Source organism: Vipera ursinii, assembly GCF_947247035.1.
Source record: "Vipera ursinii genome assembly, chromosome: 3".
Taxonomy (NCBI): domain Eukaryota; kingdom Metazoa; phylum Chordata; class Lepidosauria; order Squamata; family Viperidae; genus Vipera; species Vipera ursinii.
In genome coordinates, this window is record NC_139516.1 from 166,614,892 (window position 1) to 166,633,978 (window position 19,087).

At 39.9% G+C, this 19,087-nt stretch overlaps 1 protein-coding gene across 1 annotated transcript in view; it reads left to right on the forward strand.

Annotated features, from left to right (window-relative positions):
* Positions 1-1,410: 1,410 nt before the first annotated feature.
* The window catches only part of TTC39C (tetratricopeptide repeat domain 39C), a 51,313-nt gene continuing 33,636 nt past the window's right edge, over positions 1,411-19,087 (forward strand). The window contains exon 1 of the mRNA XM_083357594.1: positions 1,411-1,760. Coding sequence (XP_083213720.1) covers positions 1,624-1,760 — 137 coding nt within the window. The 5' untranslated portion in view covers positions 1,411-1,623. The remainder of the gene's footprint in view (positions 1,761-19,087) is intronic.

Here is a 19,087-nt window from a genome sequence, read left to right on the forward strand (position 1 = left end):
AAGTCCTGTTAAAAATGTTGACTTGGCTTTAAACAGTAATGTTTTTGCTATTGAATATCAAAACCCAACTAACTATTCGTTATGCAAAAGAACTTTTGTATCGGTTAAAACAGTAACAAAATGACCAATTAGCAATTTAAGAACCTGACTTAAAACGTTAACGGAATGCAGGATAAATCTGACTGCTATTCTCACTGATAAAGCCAGTGAGCATCTTCAATAATAAAGCATGCGGCAGATTTTTTCTTTTTTTTTAAAAAAAAAAAACATAACATCCCGGCCGCATAACTCAGTATTTCTCAACTTTCAGCTGTTCCTTTCCAAACTCAGAAAGATACGTCCTATGTTACTTATGAAGCTAGTGGAAATCCCCCATGAATTCAAGAGGACTCAGTCTCAGGGTACGTGTGGGAGATGACAGTTTCAGTTCCTATCAAACGCGGCTTTAGATTACGGGTAGGCAACCTCGGCTCTTTTATGACTCATGGACTTCAACTCCCAGAATTCCTGAGCCAGCCAAGCTGGCTCAGGAATTCTGGGAGTTGAAGTCCATGAGTCATAAAAGAACCGAGGTTGCCTACCCCGTAGCTTAGGACGGATTGGATCTAACTCCAAAGCTCGTGGCAGAAAAGTCTTTCCATACTGAAACTTCGGACGGGATTGTCCAATTGTAATCACATTGTTCGTTACCCGTTTTTGTTGTTTTTTTTAACTTTTCTTCCTAGCGTTTTCCCCGTAAAAAAGAGGATCTGCTTTTCGGATCCAGAGTGTTAATCCATTGGTTGCGACAGGGACCTTGTTGCCGAAGACTCGTGGGTTGAGACTGAGTGACTGGCCCAAAGTCACCCAGCCGGCTTTCATGCCTAAAACGGGACTGCAACTCAAGTCTCCTCCCGCTTTCTAGACAGGTTGCCTTTAAAGCACTAAACCAGGGGTCGGCAACCTCGGCTCTTTTATGACTCGTGGACTTCAACTCCCAGAATTCCTGAGCCAGCATAGCTGGCTCAGGAATTCTGGGAGTTGAAGTCCACGAGTCATAAAAGAGCCGAGGTTGCCGAGCCCTGCACTAAACCAAACTGGTTCTCTAATGGTGTATTTGCCTACTCTGCTGCCTTCAATGGACCGCGTACCGTTTTCGTCTTGCTTTGGGTTTTTAGTAGGCCGTCTCGTTTCGCCCCCGTTTTATATTGGGGAAAAAAAATCTCCTTTATTCCCCGAAGGATGAGCAACCGGGAGCGCACAATAGGGTCCCGCCCTAGACCTCTCCCCGTGGAAAAGCGAGCAACGGCTCTGAAGCGAAGAAGCCAGGCCGGCGCTCAGGGCAAGCCGCTTCAGAGCTGGCAGCGCGCAGACTCCTGCCCTCCCGCGCAGGCGCCCTAGGAGCGGCAAGCCACAGCCGCCAGCTTTGGCTCGAAGGTTGCGAGGTCTCTCCTCAGCGGTTGGGCTTCTGGCCACGGCTGCGGCTACTATCGGAGCGGCCGACCGTGGCCGAAGGAGCGGCAAGGCGCGAGTTGCCCAGCCGGCTTCGACGCCGGGGTGGCTCGTTCTGCTCCAGTGTCCTCCCCCACCCGAGCTGCGGAGCGCCAGGAGCCTGCTGGGTGGGTCTCCCACCTGCGGACGAGCATGGCCGGGTCGGAGCAGGACGGCGACACCGGAGAAGCGCCGCTGCCCTTCGAGGACGCCGACCTAGCGCTGGCGGGAATCAATATGCTGCTCAACAACGGATTCCGGGAATCCGACCAGCTCTTCAGGAAATACAGGTACTCTCGCTCTTTTCCTTGCCTGGCAGAATTTTTCAGCCGGGGCTGATTGACGGTCGGCTGAGTGGACCTCCTGGGTTGAAGGCGAGCGGAGCCGTGTGGATTTCCCGCCTCCTCGACCCCCGCAATGTGAGCGTCACTGAGCAGATAGATATCTAAATATAAATATATCTATATCTATATATCTATATCTATATCTATCTATCTATCTATCTATCTATCTATCTATCTATCTATCTATCTATCTATCTATCTATCTCTATCTATCTCTATCTATCTATCTATCTATCTATCTATCTAAATATCTCTCTCTCTCTCTCTCTCTCTCTCTCTCTCTCTCTCTCTCTATATATATATATATATATATATATATATATATATATATATATATATATATATATATATATATATATATGTATATTTAAAAAAAAGGCCTTTGTCCTAGGGCCGCGCGGTCTGCACTTGTCAAGGGGTAAGAACGAGTAATTCAGCCCTTAACGAGGTTCTCTGCCGCCCAACTTGGGTTCTTTTTTTTTTCCCTTTTTTCCTTTCCTTTTTTTCCCCAGACTGTCATTGTGACTGCCTTCCAGAAACCTTGCACTTTCTGTTGTCTTTTTAGCATGAGCGCTTCCTCTTCAGCTTTTCTTATTCCTGCTTTGTTGCTCTGCGGTGAACCCCTCACGTCTCCACGCGTTACTTTCTCTCGGAGGCAGTGCACCGCTGGAGCAGCTTTAAATTCTGATTTTTGCATTAGGGTTTGAAGGTACTTGAATTAATTAGCAGGGCTTCTAAGCGGATTGCCTTGGCCTGCGTCTGGATGTGGAAGTCTTAAAATATGACTTCCAAATGAAGGATTGTTTTCTTTACGGGGGTGTTGTCACAGCGTAGAAAAGATCAAGCTTGTCTTAAGTAACCTGGTACTTTAACCGCTATATCGAAACACCTTGCCTATTAGCAAATGTTACAACCTGTTTAAGAATTGTTTCAAGAAAAAAAATTCTTTTGATTAGAAGGTTTAGACTTATATTAAAGAAATGCATGAACATCAGTTTTAAATTAAATGAAATGGAATAATCCTCCAATGTATCATTGCTAGCATAATGAACTTCCATAATTCCAAGCACCATAGGGAAAAAAAGGTATAGTTCAGACTTGTGCTTTATATTTATATTGCATAGATTCTATGCATTCCCAGATATTCTTGTTCCCCCCCCAAATGCTTATAGTACAGTTTGATGCCACTCTGTCACAAGAAGACCAATAAAATGGAAATGTTTTGCTGTTGTTTTCCTTTTGATTCTACTGAAACTTCTCTCTGGGACACCTTCAATTCTTCTCACTGTAGTCACTATCACTTGTGCTTCACTTACCCATAAATTGTCATTGTCGTCATGAATTATTGCAGCAAACCTTATATTAATTTCTCTATGGGTGTATATACTTACCTTCCTATCTTCATCCATGTTTCCTTCTCATCTTGCCGATAGTAGTTTGGTGTTTAGACAGAGGTTCCCTATATACCATATTAAAGTGGTTTCCAGTAACATAAACAGTTGTATTTGGTCTAAATTCATTCTTCTGTAGGCTAGTTAATGTTCACTTGGAGAATGTAGTGGTATTAAAACCGATAATCATTTATCCATTTATTTTCCTTAGAGTTCTTGTTCCTGCCCATACTTTGCTCTTGATATCAGATTCTTTCTACTAGTATCTACTTTTCCTTCTCCCAACCTAGTAAACCACCTAGAATTTCTTCCATTTATTTTTCCAATTTTAAATACTATTTAGTGGAATGTTATTATTATTCTCCTTTTCCTGCTTTTCTAGAACATCCTTTCCCAGCCAACTACCTCCAAGACTCAGATTGGCTAAGGCTTCTAGAATTGTACTATCAGCATATCTAAAAAGCACCAAGCTGTGGAAGACTGCTCCAAAGCACTGTGAGTTAGGTTTTAGAGTATAGTATAGTATAGCTTGCTTTCTAGACAAAAATCTGTCAAGTATTTTCTGATCATGGTTGCATTTCCAGCAGATTTTTCAAATTGGGACATAGAGACATAAAGAGGTCTTCATAGCTCGGTTGCAATGAAAAAGTAATGATCACAAGATTCATTTTAAGCTTCCTTTGTTTACTATTAATCAACCCTAGACTTAGCAGGTGATAATTTCCCCCCAGTTATATAACAAGGGACTTATTTTGCTAGTCGTATTGTTAGTCTTAATATACCTTTGCAGTGGAAAATGGTTTAGACATTCTTCTTCAGTGTATCTTATTTACAATCTTATCTGATGCTCCCATGACACTCTTGGACAAGGAAACCTGTGATCAGCTGTTTTTTACTGCACAAACTGCCATGTCATTTTGACTTCATTGATCCCATTTCTGCCCCTTCCTGACTTGTCCTTTGTTTTTATTAGTGTGTGTGGGTGTATTCTATTTCCTCTCTCCATATTCACTCACAAGATGCAGAACATATTGATGTACTTGGTTCTACTGATGAGAAAGAAGCTTAAATGCAAATAACACATATCTTGTTAATGAGAGCATTTCTCTGCTTTCTCCAGGTATTTGCTGGAAGAGTAGTGTCATCTTCTATTACATTTTCCTTCTGGTTCAATAGAGCAGATTAATTTTCTTAGCCTTTTCCCTTTCTTTCTCTTTCAAGATAACTTTTTTCTATGCAGTCAAAGTTAACTTGGTATATATATATATATCTTGAAATGTAGTTTCTAGCACCCAGCGGATCTTGCTTAATCTCATAAAGCTTTAATAATCAAAACTGCTTGGTGCACAGATGGGAGACTAGTGGGATATATCAGAGCTGTAAACTAGATTGGGAACTTGAAAACACATCCAAGAAGATGACAGTGCATGTTTGTTTTATTTCTACAAAAATGATCTGGATATGACCATGAAGCCCCCAAATCAAGCTCAGACTTAAGGAGACGTTACGTTTTAAATCCTCTAAAGCAGGGGTGTAAAACTGCTGGCCCATGGGCCGGACGTGTCACGATGAAACCGTGCCTACCCCATTGCCGGCAGTGGGGAAAAGCTCTGATACATTGCTCAACGTCTGAACTAAAGGTAGGAGATCCTCCAATAAGAACTTTAGCATGACATGGATGCCATTTTTAAAAAAATGTACAAAAAAGTTCTACAAAATGGTGTATCTTTTTCAGAAGTTACATATAAGATTTACTAGAGTTTATTAAATCATTGAAAGTGTAACATAATGTTGACACAGTCATTGCAATGCTTATGACACTAGTGAATATATATATCTGCAGCCTGTGGTGTGCTGGCACTGGCTTATAAAATAGAATTCTTTATTGGCCAAGTGTGGTTGGACACACAAGGAATTTGTCTCCGGTGTATAATCTCTCAGTGTACATACAAGTAATAGTGATAATCATGATCATAAACAATATGAAAATACTTTCATCATACATTGTAAAATACAACACTTGATAAATCATAAGATGCAACACTTTAGTGATAGTCATAGAGTACTAGCTAAGCAAACAACATAAATCATAGTAGGATACTAAAAAACCAATATAAATTGTAAGATATAAGCAACAAAGTTATAGTCATAAGAAGATAAGGATAGGTAATAGGAAAGATGAGTATCATAGTAATACAGCTTTACTAAGTAGTTTGACAATGTTGCAGGAATTAATTGTTAAGCAGAGTGACGGCATGGGGGGAAAAACTCTGCTTATGTCTAGTTGTTCTGGTGTGCAATGCCCTGTAGCGTCGTCTTGAGGGAAGAAGTTGCAATAGTTTATGTCCAGGATGTGAGAGGTCTGTAGATATTTTCACAGCTATTTCTGGGAAGAAAGTATTTCATAAAGTGGCGATATCAGAGAGTAGACCTGCTGCCTTGGCCACACCAATGTATTTTATTATCTCGTTTTATGTTTTTGTTGCTGTTCTTAGCTGCCTGGAATTATGGCACATATGTTTCATGACCATAGAAGTCTCTTAAATAAATAAACTAACTTTTCAATAAAACTGGAATTACATTTATTGATACTGGCCTGTAGACATTTCAAATCATACATAACCTTGCAAGTCACTCCCCCTCCCCACACTTATACCTCAGTGAATCAAGAAGGTATGTATCTGAGCTGCATCCAAATGTTAGCTAGTTCATCAGGCCTTAAACAATATTTTGGTCCTCATTACTTGGGTAACGGTTCCTCCATATTTGTAGGAGATCACCAGGCTGAGCCTGAGGGAGGCATCAAATGCATCATCAGTCTTGAGTCTCTTCATGCCCACAAGAAATCTTAAGTCCAGCCTGCCTTGAATTCCATTGACTGTTATCTATCGCCAATTTGTTCTGACCATTACTAGTTCAGATTCTTGAGGAAAACATTAGCATACATTAAACCTATATTCATTTGAACTGCCTGCACTCCTGATTTCCTGCCACATGACAATATCTCTGTGAACATCATCCTTACTTTCTGCACTGAACAAGCAGGTTCAATTCCAGCAAGGCGCTACCTGAAATAATTCCAGTCCTGCTCTGTGTGGAGCTTTAAAGGTAACAATTAGCCCTTTGAATTGTGTCCCAAAGACTACTAGCCATCACTGCAGCATTTTATTTTATTTCATTTAAAGCACTTATATAGCAATCCATCCTTCAACTCAGGGTTATCAAAAATTAAAAGACCCATAAAATCATTTTATATTGTAAAGCTGTTTTAAAACATTAAAAACAACAAAAATGTGATGCCAATCAGTTCTAATCTTTAATATAGGTGTTATTCTATACTGGTGGGATTCTAACTCCACCTACAGTACATTTGAGGTGAGGTGAGGGAGGATCCCTTGCAGGGTCGTGCCGAGGAGTTTAGTCAACATCTGTCGGATAAAATCGCTCGGATTCGGACCGGTTTGGACTCCAGCTGGGCAGAGTCTGGCGATCAGGACACGGGCGGTCTTGTCAATGTTATCTGGGAGGAGTTTGATTCTGTGACCCCTGATGAAGTGGACAGGATTATGGGGAAGCTGAGTTCCACCACATGTTTATTGGATCCGTGCCCTTCTTGGCTGGTTTATGCAGCTAGGGAGAGGACACGAGGCTGGCTCCAGGCGGTTATATCTGCTTCTTTGAGTGAGGGTTATTTCCCCACCGTCTTGAAGGAGGCGGTGGTGAGACCTCTCCTCAAGAAGCCTGCCTTGGACCCAGCTGTATTGAACAACTTTCGTCCAGTCTCCAACCTTCGCTTTCTTGCGAAGGTTGTTGAGAGTGTGGTGGCGCATCAGCTCCCTCTGGTCCTGGATGAAGCGGATTATCTGGACCCTTACCAATCGGGCTTCAGGCCCGGGCACAGCACGGAGACGGCATTGGTCGCACTGGTGAATGATCTCTGGAGGGCTCGGGATAGGGGATATTCCTCTGTCCTAGTCCTATTAGACCTCTCGGCGGCTTTCGATACCATCGACCATGGTATCCTGCTGCAGCGTCTCAGGGGATTGGGAGTGGGAGGCACGGTTTTTCAGTGGTTCTCCTCCTATCTCCTGGGACGCTCGCAGTCGGTGTTGGCAGGGGGGCAGAGGTCGACCCCTAGGACTCTCGCTTGTGGAGTTCCTCAGGGGTCGGTCCTCTCGCCTCTCCTGTTCAACATCTATATGAAACCGCTGGGTGAGATCATTCGTGGTTTTGGAGTTGGGTATCATCAATACGCTGATGATACCCAACTTTTTATTTCGACCCCAAACCACCCCAGTGATGCCCTCGCTGTGATGTCCCGTTGCCTGGAGGCGGTTCGGGTCTGGATGGGGAGGAACAGACTTCAACTCAACCCTGACAAGACTGAGTGGCTGTGCATTCCGTCTCCCCGGGACACTTGGGATGTTCCATCTCTTTCTATGGGGGGTGAGCTTTTACCCCCTGTGGATAGGGCTCGCAACTTGGGAGTCCTCCTAGATTCACGACTCACTTTGGAGGATCACATAGTGGCCGTGACTAGGGGGGCTTTTGCCCAGGTTCGCCTGGTGCGCCAGTTGCGGCCCTATCTGGACCGGGAGGCCTTATGTACGGTTACTCATGCGCTCGTGACCTCTCGCCTAGACTACTGTAATGCTCTCTACATGGGACTTCCCTTGAAGACTACTCGGAGGCTCCAACTGGTACAGAATGCGGCCGCGAGAGTTGTCTTGGGAGTTTCCCGGTACTCCCATGTTACACCTTTGCTCCGTGAGCTACATTGGTTACCAGTTGTCTTCCGGGTAAGGTTCAAGGTTTTGGTTATGATCTTTAAGTCCCTACATGGCATGGGTCCGCGATACCTCGAGGACCACCTGCTGCCGGCGTCGAATCCCCTCCGCCCTGTGCGCGCCCACAGAGAGGGCCTCCTCAGGGTGCCTCCTGTCAGGGAGTGTCGACTGGTGGCCCCCAGGGGGAGGGCCTTCTCTGTGGGTGCCCCGGCTTTGTGGAACCAACTGCCGGTGGAGCTCCGGACGACATCAGACCTCCGATCCTTCCGTCGCGGGTTGAAGACCCATTTATTTGAACTAGCGGGTCTAGCCTGATGGGGGTACATGGGTTTTTATTGGCTTGTTTTATTCTTGTTTAACTTGGGCACTGATTTAATTGTTTTTTAATGTTTGTAATGTTTATATTGTTATTTATATTTATGCCCTGTAAACCGCCCTGAGTCCCTTTGGGAGAAGGGCGGTATATAAATCTCAATAAATTAAATTAAATTAATTAAATTTGAGTGGTCATCAGAGCATGAGAAAATATATAACTAACAACAACCTTTAGATTTCTGTTGTTAGCTGCGAAGTCGTGTCCGACCCATCACGAACCTATGGACAATATTCCTCCAGGCCTTCCTGTCCTCTACCATCTTCTGGAGTCCATTTAAGCTCACGCCTACTGCTTCAGTGACTCCATCCAGCCACCTCATTCTCTGTCGTCCCCTTCTTCTATTGCCCTCGATCTTTCCCAGCATTAGGCTCTTCTCCAGTGAGTCCTTCCTTCTCATTAGGTGGCCAAAGTATTTGAGTTTTAGCTTCAGGATCTGGCCTTCTAAAGAGCAGTCAGGATTGATCTCCTCTAGGACTGACCGGTTTGATCGCCTTGCAGTCCAAGGGACTCGCAGGAGTCTTCTCCAGCACCATAGTTCAAAGGCCTCAATTCTTTGGCGCTCAGCCTTTCTTATGGTCCAACTTTCACTGCCATACATTGCAACTGGGAAGACCATAGCCTTGACTATACGCACTTTTGTTGACAGGGTGATGTCTCTGCTTTTTAGTGTGCTGTCTAGATTTGCCATGGCTTTCCTCCCGAGGAGCAAGTGTCTTTTAATTTCTTGGCTACAGTCCCCATCTGCAGTGATCTTGGAGCCCAGGAAAATAAAATCTGTCACTACCTCCATTTCTTCCCCATCTATTTGCCAGGAATTGAGAGGGCCGGATGCCATGATCTTGGTTTTCTTAATGTTAAGTTTCAACCCAAGTTTTGCACTCTCCTTCTTCACCCGCAACAAGAGGCTCTTTAGTTCTTCTTCACTTTCTGCCATTAGAGTGGTATCATCTGCGTATCTTAGGTTGTTGATATTTCTTCCGGCAATCTTAATTCCAACTTTTGATTCATCTAACCCTGCCTTTCTCATGATGTGCTCTTCATATAAGTTAAATAGGCAGGGCGACAGTATACAGCCTTGCCGGACTCCTTTCCCAATTTTTAACCAATCAGTGGTTCCATGTCCAGTTCTCACTGTTGCTTCTTGACCAGCATATAAGTTTCTCAAGAGACAAATAAGATGGTCTGGTACTCCCATCTCTTTAAAAACTTTAAGATTTCTACTTCCTAACTTTTATACACTTCCAAAACAAACTATATTACACCAGTTCATTCGGATATACATTTTACCATTTTCATTTATAATTAAAATCTGTATCTTTAGTTTTTTCTTGCATTCATCTGCATCACACCATACGTTCATGGTAACTTTATTCACATATATTTTCCCTTTCTTATAGTTTCACAATATAGAAACATTTCATTCTATCACTTCATTTGTTATGTCATGTTTGTTTGTTTGTTTGTTTATTATATATTTAAGATGGATTGATCCCCCAAATGCTTCTGGACATCTTATATAATTAAAGGGGAGGGAAGCGGTAACAAGAGAAAGGGGACATGTATCCCCTGACAAAATCACCCATAAATTGCAAAAATCTGTGAAATTGTTTAACAAACAGCTGAACCCCAGGCCTCAGAACAAAACCAGATTTTCCCAGACTTGCAAATTCCTTGGGGGTGGGATCCACAGGAATACTGTTCCAGGGTATATGTGTTGTTTCATTTATTCTTATCTTATATTGTAAGTTCCAGTATTCTATATTCAATGGTTGTCAACAGACAAGATTATAGATATTGACCTTCATAGCATTGATCAATCATGGTTTCTAGTAAGATAGAAGTGGTATACTTGTTCCACAGACAGCATTCCTTATTAATAGTAAAGATATATCAAATATTTATGGCGTATTTATTCATTCAGCTATTGCTTAATAATTACCCTATGTGTATATATTAATTATATTTTTATATTTAACTTTTTATTATTATTTAACTAAACAGATGCTTTCCAGTCTTTGTTGAGTTACCTTGACTTGCTGCTAGCAATACTTTCTTAGTTTACAGCACCCTCCCCGTCTTTTTCTGTATATTACTGTACGATTCCAAATATTTAAACATTCCTAAATTATATTCTTACCTCTTTTTAAACTTACTAGATTTCTTTGAAATTGCTGACTGTGAGTTTTCATATCCTGGTCTGATCAGTCTAGTTAACTGAAAATTAAAGAAACATTTCAGCTAAATGGTGCTATAAAACTAATTCAGTCCAAATTAATATACGAAGTTCTTACAGGCAAACTGGATTCCGAGGAGAAGAAAGAGATTAAGGATTCCAAGACAAACATGTCACAGCAGAAGATTGATGATCATGGCAGAAATAAGGTCAAGGTTTGTAAGAATTCAGTGCAGTCTGATCTGAGGCACACAATACCAGGCTGTACTGGGAAGTTCCAGTATTTATTTGCATTTCAATAAAACCTTGAATACATTCTCCACAATTTTCACAAAAGCATACCTTGTGCCTATGAGTTCTAATTAGAGTGGTGTTACTAGGCCACATACTATTTATAAAGAATCCTGCTCAAACTATGTTTCTTTCCATGTGCATGTGTTCCTTCCTTCTAATTACCTAAAACAAGTAATGTTCCCATTGACTTAGTAACCTATTATCTAATGACTTGTTGGAAGAGAAACTATAATAAAGTAAAAAAAATTAGTGGTGTTTGGCCTTCAGGACTTGAGTGCTTAAGTAGAATATAAATATAAATAAAATATAAATACAATTTGACTAATACTTTTCTGTAATTAACTACATTGACTGTTCAACTTTTGTGCTGGTTCCCATACTTTAATACAATGCCGCCCTAGATAATTAGACTAAATGTTCTCAATAAGTCACCTTACCTGGACTCAGAAGCTAACCAGGGCAGGACTGGTTAATTCACGGATGGGAACTGTCAGGAAATTTGAGGGGCTCTAGGTTATACTAGGCAATTTCAAAACATTTCAGAAGAAGCAATGGAATACTTGCAACTGCTAATATTAATATTTGGGAAGACCTATTTTCTCCCCAAAAACAAGACTGGAAGGTAGGTTGGATTGAAAGAGAAAGTGACTGGTTCAAAGCCACAACGGAATTATTGTGGCCGAGAATATACTAGAATCTGGGTCTTCCCACTCCTAATCCAACACCTTAATTACAGTACACCCTACAGGAATTGCAATTTTATTACAATTGTCCAATATTTTAATATTTCAGCATGACTGTCTGTTCTTCCCCCCCTCCTCTCCCCACTTCCTTTTGAGAAGAGAACTACAGAACTGTAGTCAATAAAGATTTGTTCTTTTTTTTAATCAATAAGTCCCATTGTGAGGATTTCTAGTTCAAAGGAATCGAGCCTTATCAAGGCAATAGTACTGGGGAAAAACTGTGAAAAGAACTAGAAAAGACAATATTAAGGTGAACTGTAGAAATTTTCTGGTAGCTTTGGAAAATAATGGGGGGGGGCATTCAAAAAGAGACTATTGGGCCAAAATTCAGGAAAATATTCGTAAAGTTACATAGGGCTCAATGTTTTGATGATTACAAATACTCTGAAATTCTGTTGGAAAGGAAAATGGTGAACAGCAAGAACAAATAAACTCCAGAACTTAAGTTTTTTTGGTTACATAGTAGCCAGTGGAAGCAAATAAGAATGGTCACTGATCAAGAGTCAATGCATCCTAATGTCATCAGCTCCTTTAAAGACTGATCTTTTATATCTGCGGTGGGATGACTGATCCTTTCTTGTTCCTGAATACCCCCATGGCTTTGACAGTGTTTGAACTGTAGTAGCCCAGTTGGAGAAACAAACTGCATTCTGTTTAATGCTGCTAAAATGTAAACATACTGTCCACATAATCAAAACAGTTTGAACGAGAAATGGTTGAAAATAATAGTTTAGAACATTGCCTTTTCTTCTGCCCCTTACTTCCTTGTCTAAGCACCTTCTTTCTTGTCCCTTTAATTAATGAAGTCATTCAAGAAAATAGGAGGGTTATTATACTATACCTAATTTTTTTGAGCTACTGATTTTAATTATTCTGAAATGTTATAAACTTCAGTAAGAGTATTTAGTATTAGCCATGTTCTGGAGTGTCTAGAGAATCATGTTGACCAATTGTTTTGTTGCCTAGTTGTTTTGGAGTGGAAATTAAGGATAAATCAGCTCAAATATGAGTTTATTATTTCCTAAAGTGAGATACAGCAACAGATTTTTAAATTGTCAGAAAATCCAGCGTGCCAACAAATATTACTCCACCTATATGTACTTTATAGACCTGTATCTGATATGTCTATTGTGTGCCCTTTTCCCTCAGCAAACTTCGAGAATTTAACATAACAGCAGCTTCACACCTACTAGATGAAGTCTGCATGTTTGCAGTCCACTCCCATGTTGTAACAAGGCACAAAGAATATTCAAATATTAACATGTTTTCTTTTCTCCCCCTTATCCTGTCCTGATCAGTTTTCCTTATGTAAAGACAAGATTTTGAAAGCTTTCAGATTATATTGTGACTTCTAAAATTGCCTTAATGGCTTTTGATTTTTGTCCCTAGATAATTTACAATCACAGCTGTTCTTAACTGTCTAAAAAAAAACCTGAGCAGAACCTTGTGTATTTGGATAAGAAACCATAAAAAAATCCCAGACTTGTAGGGAAATTTAAAAAGAACCAATCCTCCTAGAAAAAGAAATTGCAAACCAGTTGTATTGTTGCCAAAAAACCAAGATGGAGTTAGTTTAATTAAACAGACTTAACTCCAAAATGTATGACTGTACCCCAACATATAGCCAGAATGTATTGTGGATTATGTTTTGAAATTTATGGAACAATTTTGTTGTGATAGTATTTGCCATTCACATTGAAAAACTGAGCTTTTGTAAGTAAACTTGAAATACAGGTTTTGGCCTACCTTGTCATAAAGTCATGTTTCAATACAGAACATATACACTTATACAACAATGTTGTACAGTTATATACTATGGTATACATAATGTAATGTATATATTACATTAATATACAAAATATAATGCACATATTACAATTATGTATCAATATACAATAATAATGTACCCTTACACCTAAATATCAATTTATGCATATGAATATGCATGGGTTTGTAGATGCAGTTGAAGCTGTGGAGAATGACCTTCAGATCAGTTTTATCTTTGTTGATTATTGTGTGCTCTAATTAAGCACTGGGAAAACTTGTTTTTTCTTGCAGTTAGTTGTAATCTGTGTGGTTCATTGTGGACTAGATGTTATAAAGGAACCTGTTAATATTTCTTTACTTTGGGACCCTTTAAGATTTTGTCGAACAATTTAAATTAATTTAATGTATGGGACATTAATATTCTATTTTTAAACCTTACCTTGAAATCTGATTGATTGTGACAGTGGAGAAACCTGGGAAATGACCATCTAATTTTGAATTGTACTTCTACACTACAGTTGTTTCTCTTTTGAAGTAGTGTTTCTCAAAGTGCGGTCCATGGACCTCAAGACTCAAGAAAGACTCAAGAAAATCAAGAAAAATAATGCTATGTTAAAATCCTACCAAACAATTGTGAGAAGCAGTAGTGACAGTGAATGCACCATTTTTAATTTTTAATAAAAATAAAAAAATAAAAATAAGAAATTTTTAATAAGATAATATTAATAAATATAACCCATAAAAATAAAAGCTTTTGAGGTACTTATAATTTTTAAAAGTGGGAATGTCTACTGAAAGACAAAGAAACACTGTTTTACGGTAATGTAGGTTTTTTTTCTTTTTTCATTCAGTGATATATAAGTATACTTTAATCAAGATGCTACTGTACTTCAGGTTAAAAGATGGACATATATTTTCTGGTTTCAGATAATAGCTTCATTTCAGTCTCCAGACTAATAAAATAAGGGGAATGGTTATTTATTGTAAAATTATGAGAAGAAACAGTTGCACAGTGAATTTAAATGCTATTGTGAAGATAAAATTTACTGCTGTGCCCAAATCGTTTTTAACATATCTATTATTGTAATCTAATATCATAAATTTAGAATTATTTTCTGTCTTCCTAGCTGTCTGTTAGGCCCTTTCCTTTCACAATAAGTTGAACTGCTGCTATAATGTTCCTATAAATCTGATGGTTTAACATTACTTAAAGGTCCTGCAGATACCAGTAGAACTAAAGCTATCATACTTCTTTAGGTATTTACCATTATTGTTTTGAAGTTCCTATCTAACACTAGGGGAAAATGGCATTATTTTAAAATATCCTAAACTGTGAATCAAAGTTCTTGACATAGAACTAAGAAGTTTGTTACCAGAAAATTTTGGCAAAAAGCAGAATTATGCAGTTGCCTTAGGCATTACTTATAACTCTTGTGGGGAAATTTTACCTAGTCTCCCAGAAGTAACATGGATAAAATGGTTGTAAGAATCAGCTAGTAACAGATGTGCATGCGATACTAGTCTACATTGATTTCTCATATGTCCCATCCAGAAAGGGGAACAAAGTTTATAATACCATGTAACTGGTAGAATTTCAACTGTTAATTATTTAATTGAAATATTTCTTTGAATCCTGTACATTTTATTGGTTCAGTAGCAAACCTCTTTGGATATAAGCTGGCAAACTAGAGACACAAAAAGTAAAATTGTCTGGTTTAATTATAGATTAGAAGAGACAACCTGTAAAAGTTTTGTAAGTGACCAATCATGAGTCTTTAAAATCCCTTGAGATAAATGTTGCATTTTAACTATTTCACATAAAAGCCCACTGAGTTAAATCAACTGAGTGAACAGCATTGGGTGCTTAGCAGCAGAATGCTACTTGCATAGTTTATTAACTTAACCTCTGGTACACTGCAAAGTTCTTAGAATGAAAATCTGACGTTTGGATGGCTGTTTTATTTGTGAGGATTAAGGCCTTGATCTCTCACAAATTCTGCAGAATGTATGCCCTTCTGTTTCATGAGCTAATATTTAAATAGTAGTGTGAGGGAGTCTTTGGAACCAGTTTTTCCACATACATTGGTAAGAAAATCAGTGGTGGGATTCAGCCAGTTCGCACCAATTAGGCAGAACCGGTAGCTATATTTTTGTTGCCCAGGCCCAGAATGGACTTCTGGACGTGGCATCTACACAGAGAACCAGTTGTTCACATATTTGAATCCCACCACTGAAGTAAACATATATATACAGTATATATATATAAGGGATGCGGTGGCTCAGTGGGTTAGGACGCTGAGTTTGTCGATCAGAAGGTCGGCAGTTTGGCGGGTCGAATCCCGAGTGCCGCGTAACAGAGTGAGCGGCTGTTATTCGTCCCAGCTTCTGCCAACCTAGCAGTTTGAAAGCACGTAAAAATGCAAGTAGAAAAATAGGGACCACTACGGTGGGAAGGTAACAGCCTTCTGTGCGCCTTTGGCGTCTAGTCATGCCAGCCACATGACCACGGAGACGTCCTTGGACAAGCGCTGGCTCTTCAGCTTTGAAATGGAGATGAGCACCGGCCCCTAGAGTCGGAAACGACTAGCACGCATGTCCGGGAGAACCTTTACCTTTACCTTTTATATATATATAAAATAGTATTTAGCTTTCATTAAATTGAATGTTTTTATAGTTCATTGCATAGTTAGCCAGATGTTCAGGCTGAATTTATTTAGTTATGTTGCACTTCGGACTTTAATTAACCTAGTATATACATAACAATAGGGATGCGGTGGCTCAGTGGGTTAGGACGCTGAGCTTGTTGATCAGAAGGTCAGCAGTTTGGCGGATTGAATCCCGAGTGCTGGGTAACAGAGTGAGCGCCTGTTACTTGTCCCAGCTTCTGCCAACCTAGCAGTTTGAAAGCAGGTAAAAATGCAAGTGGAAAAATAGGGACCACTGCGGTGGGAAGGTAACAGTGTTCTGTGTGCCTTTGGCGTCTAGTCATGCCGGCCACATGACCATGGAGACGTCCTTGGACAAGCGCTGGCTCTTTGGCTTTGAAACGGAGATGAGCACCGGCCCCTAGAGTTGGAAATGACTAGCATGCATGTGCAGGGGAACCTTTACCTTTTTAGCTCATCTGCTGTATGCAATCTTCATATTGTGTTCAAATGCACAGCCATTTGGGATTATATAAGAAATTAAAGCAAACAAAATTTTGCCACTTGTTTCTTATAGATATGTAATGCATGTTAGTCACAGTTCATAAATTTCTAATTCCAGGAATATGAAAGCCTAGCTGTGTGGGGGAACCTTTACCTTTACCTTATACATAACAATATATGATGTTTAGTCACAATCTTTCACTTTTCACATTATGGACAAGCAGTGGTCATGTATTCTAGCAAAATACGTTACATATGTGCATAAGCGTAATCAGTAGCATATGCCTTTTTAAAAATATCAAACATGCAAAGAAACAAAAATAGTCCAAAATATCTGTATTACATCCAGAAATGCCAACTTTGCAACCAATATTTCTCATCCATAACTATGGTACCCTAAGGATACCTGCATACAATAAAATACTTCTCTGGGTTTAGTAACACAGCAGGGATTGCTTTTTCCTTCCAGTAACATATACCTAAAACCAATTTATTGCATTTGGCAATTGTACTAAAAAAAATATCTCATTGTCAACCAATATAATTCATTTAATTTGAAATCAAGTGAAAAATTGATTTAAATTATTTTATTAAAACAAATTAATAGCAATTCTTTTATAAGAAGTTGCCTCAAACAAAATGAGTTTGACATGCGTGCTCTAGATAGTTGAATGCTCCAAAATAAATTCTAGACCAGGCCTGTACATACAGCCTACCAAGCACCCTTGGACAGAGCACAGACTTTTTTTTTTTAAAAAAGTAGTAAAATCACCACCACTGCCCTGAAAGTCATGTTGCCTAGTGCCTCCATGGCTTACCATGACCACGAGCTCCAACACTGTAGATGCTCTTCTAGTCACCAAATCATTGATTAGCCCACCAGCATTCCTTTGCAGACCAGAAAGATTTTTAATTTATCAGTGTGGGCCTTTCCCTTCTACAAGTTGCACAGATCTCTTCTAGATTTTCCTCTTGCCTTTCTGAGTTAACTCCTTGGTCTGTCATTGAGCAAGAATTGACTTTGTAGGGAAGCATATTATCATTTGATAATTAACATACATTCTACCTTTATCGATTATATAATATTTGTATGCAATCCACATGGCGAGGTTTGGGGCAACTTACAATAGGAAAAAATATATTTTTAAAATCATAAGATTAAAACATAAAAGCAGGGCTTTTTTCTCATAGAATGCTCAGAATGGTGTTCTGACACCTTTTTTGCACACAAAAACTTTTGCATAAGCTATGCTACTCCCTCTATTGGCTTTCAAAAGCTTATTGGCTTTTGAAAGCCAATAGGAATTGCTGCTGAGCATGCCAAAAGACCTGGCCGGCAAACGTTGCACCGGCAAGTTGTCTGCAGCAAAGGTGAGTAGGCAGGAACTTTGCATCCCTCCCTGCTGCCTAACTACACCATCTCAACTAGGTAAGTAAGAGAAGACAAGGAGTGGGAGGTGGGTTCTGTGGAGTCCGTGTGCACTCCTTCCTTGTGCTCACCCGTGTCAGCCAGGCTGGTGGCCTACCTGGTGCTGTACCTGTGCCACCGTTGCCTTGCCCTGTGCGCCTAAGTGGCTGCCCTGCATCGCCTGGCCCGCACCGCCTCCGCCGCCTACCCCGCGCAGCGCCGCCATATAGAGCAGGCCCTGCTGCACCAGCTGCGCTGGCTCCAGCCCTGGGGGGGCAGCCCGCCGCCAACACCCCTTGCACCCGTGACCACAGCAGCGCTGCCCACTCACCCACCCCTCCTGCGCCCGCCAAGATGAGAGTTACAGCATTTTTTTTTAGAAAAAAAGCACTGAATATTGGTGTTATTAAATGTTAGATTGTCAAACGTTATGTAAAATGTCTTTGATAATTAGGCTTTTGAAGTTTTTTTTTTTGAAATAAACATTAAAAGAGATGAAATATTTCTAAGATCAAAAGCTATCCCTTGTGTTCTCCCAAGGAGCAGCCATCTGGAACACATGTTGGCGATCTCATATCTTTTTCTTATCCTTTCTCTCAGTCATTGTGTTTAGTTTGCCATACCACCCCCAGAAAGAACTACCACTTCCCATGACATCACTATTTTCTAAGAAGAAAATGCAAAATAGGAATTTAGAAGTTCTCCCTCCTGTCTGTCATCACCTTGCCATCCTCTCTAACCAGCAGAGTGGCAATTCTATACATATCCAGAACCCCCTTTTTAATACATTTTTGCATTCATTGTGAGTGTCCGTTCCTTCTGGGTGTTAACCTTTCTGAGTTTATCCTTACAGATTTGAACCTTCCTGATATTCTTTTTTTATATGCCCTTCTTTCTTATTTTAAACTTGTAGTTTTTGTTTATTGGTTCATCACAAAGTTCTTTATACAGGGAGTGCAGAATTATTAGGCAAGTTGTATTTTTGAGGATTAATTTTATTATTGAACACCAACCATGTTCTCAATGAACCCAAAAAACTCATTAATATCAAAGCTGAATATTTTTGGAAGTAGTTTTTAGTTTGTTTTTAGTTATAGCTATTTTAGGGGGATATCTGTGTGTGCAGGTGACTATTACTGTGCATAATTATTAGGCAACTTAACAAAAAACAAATATATACCCATT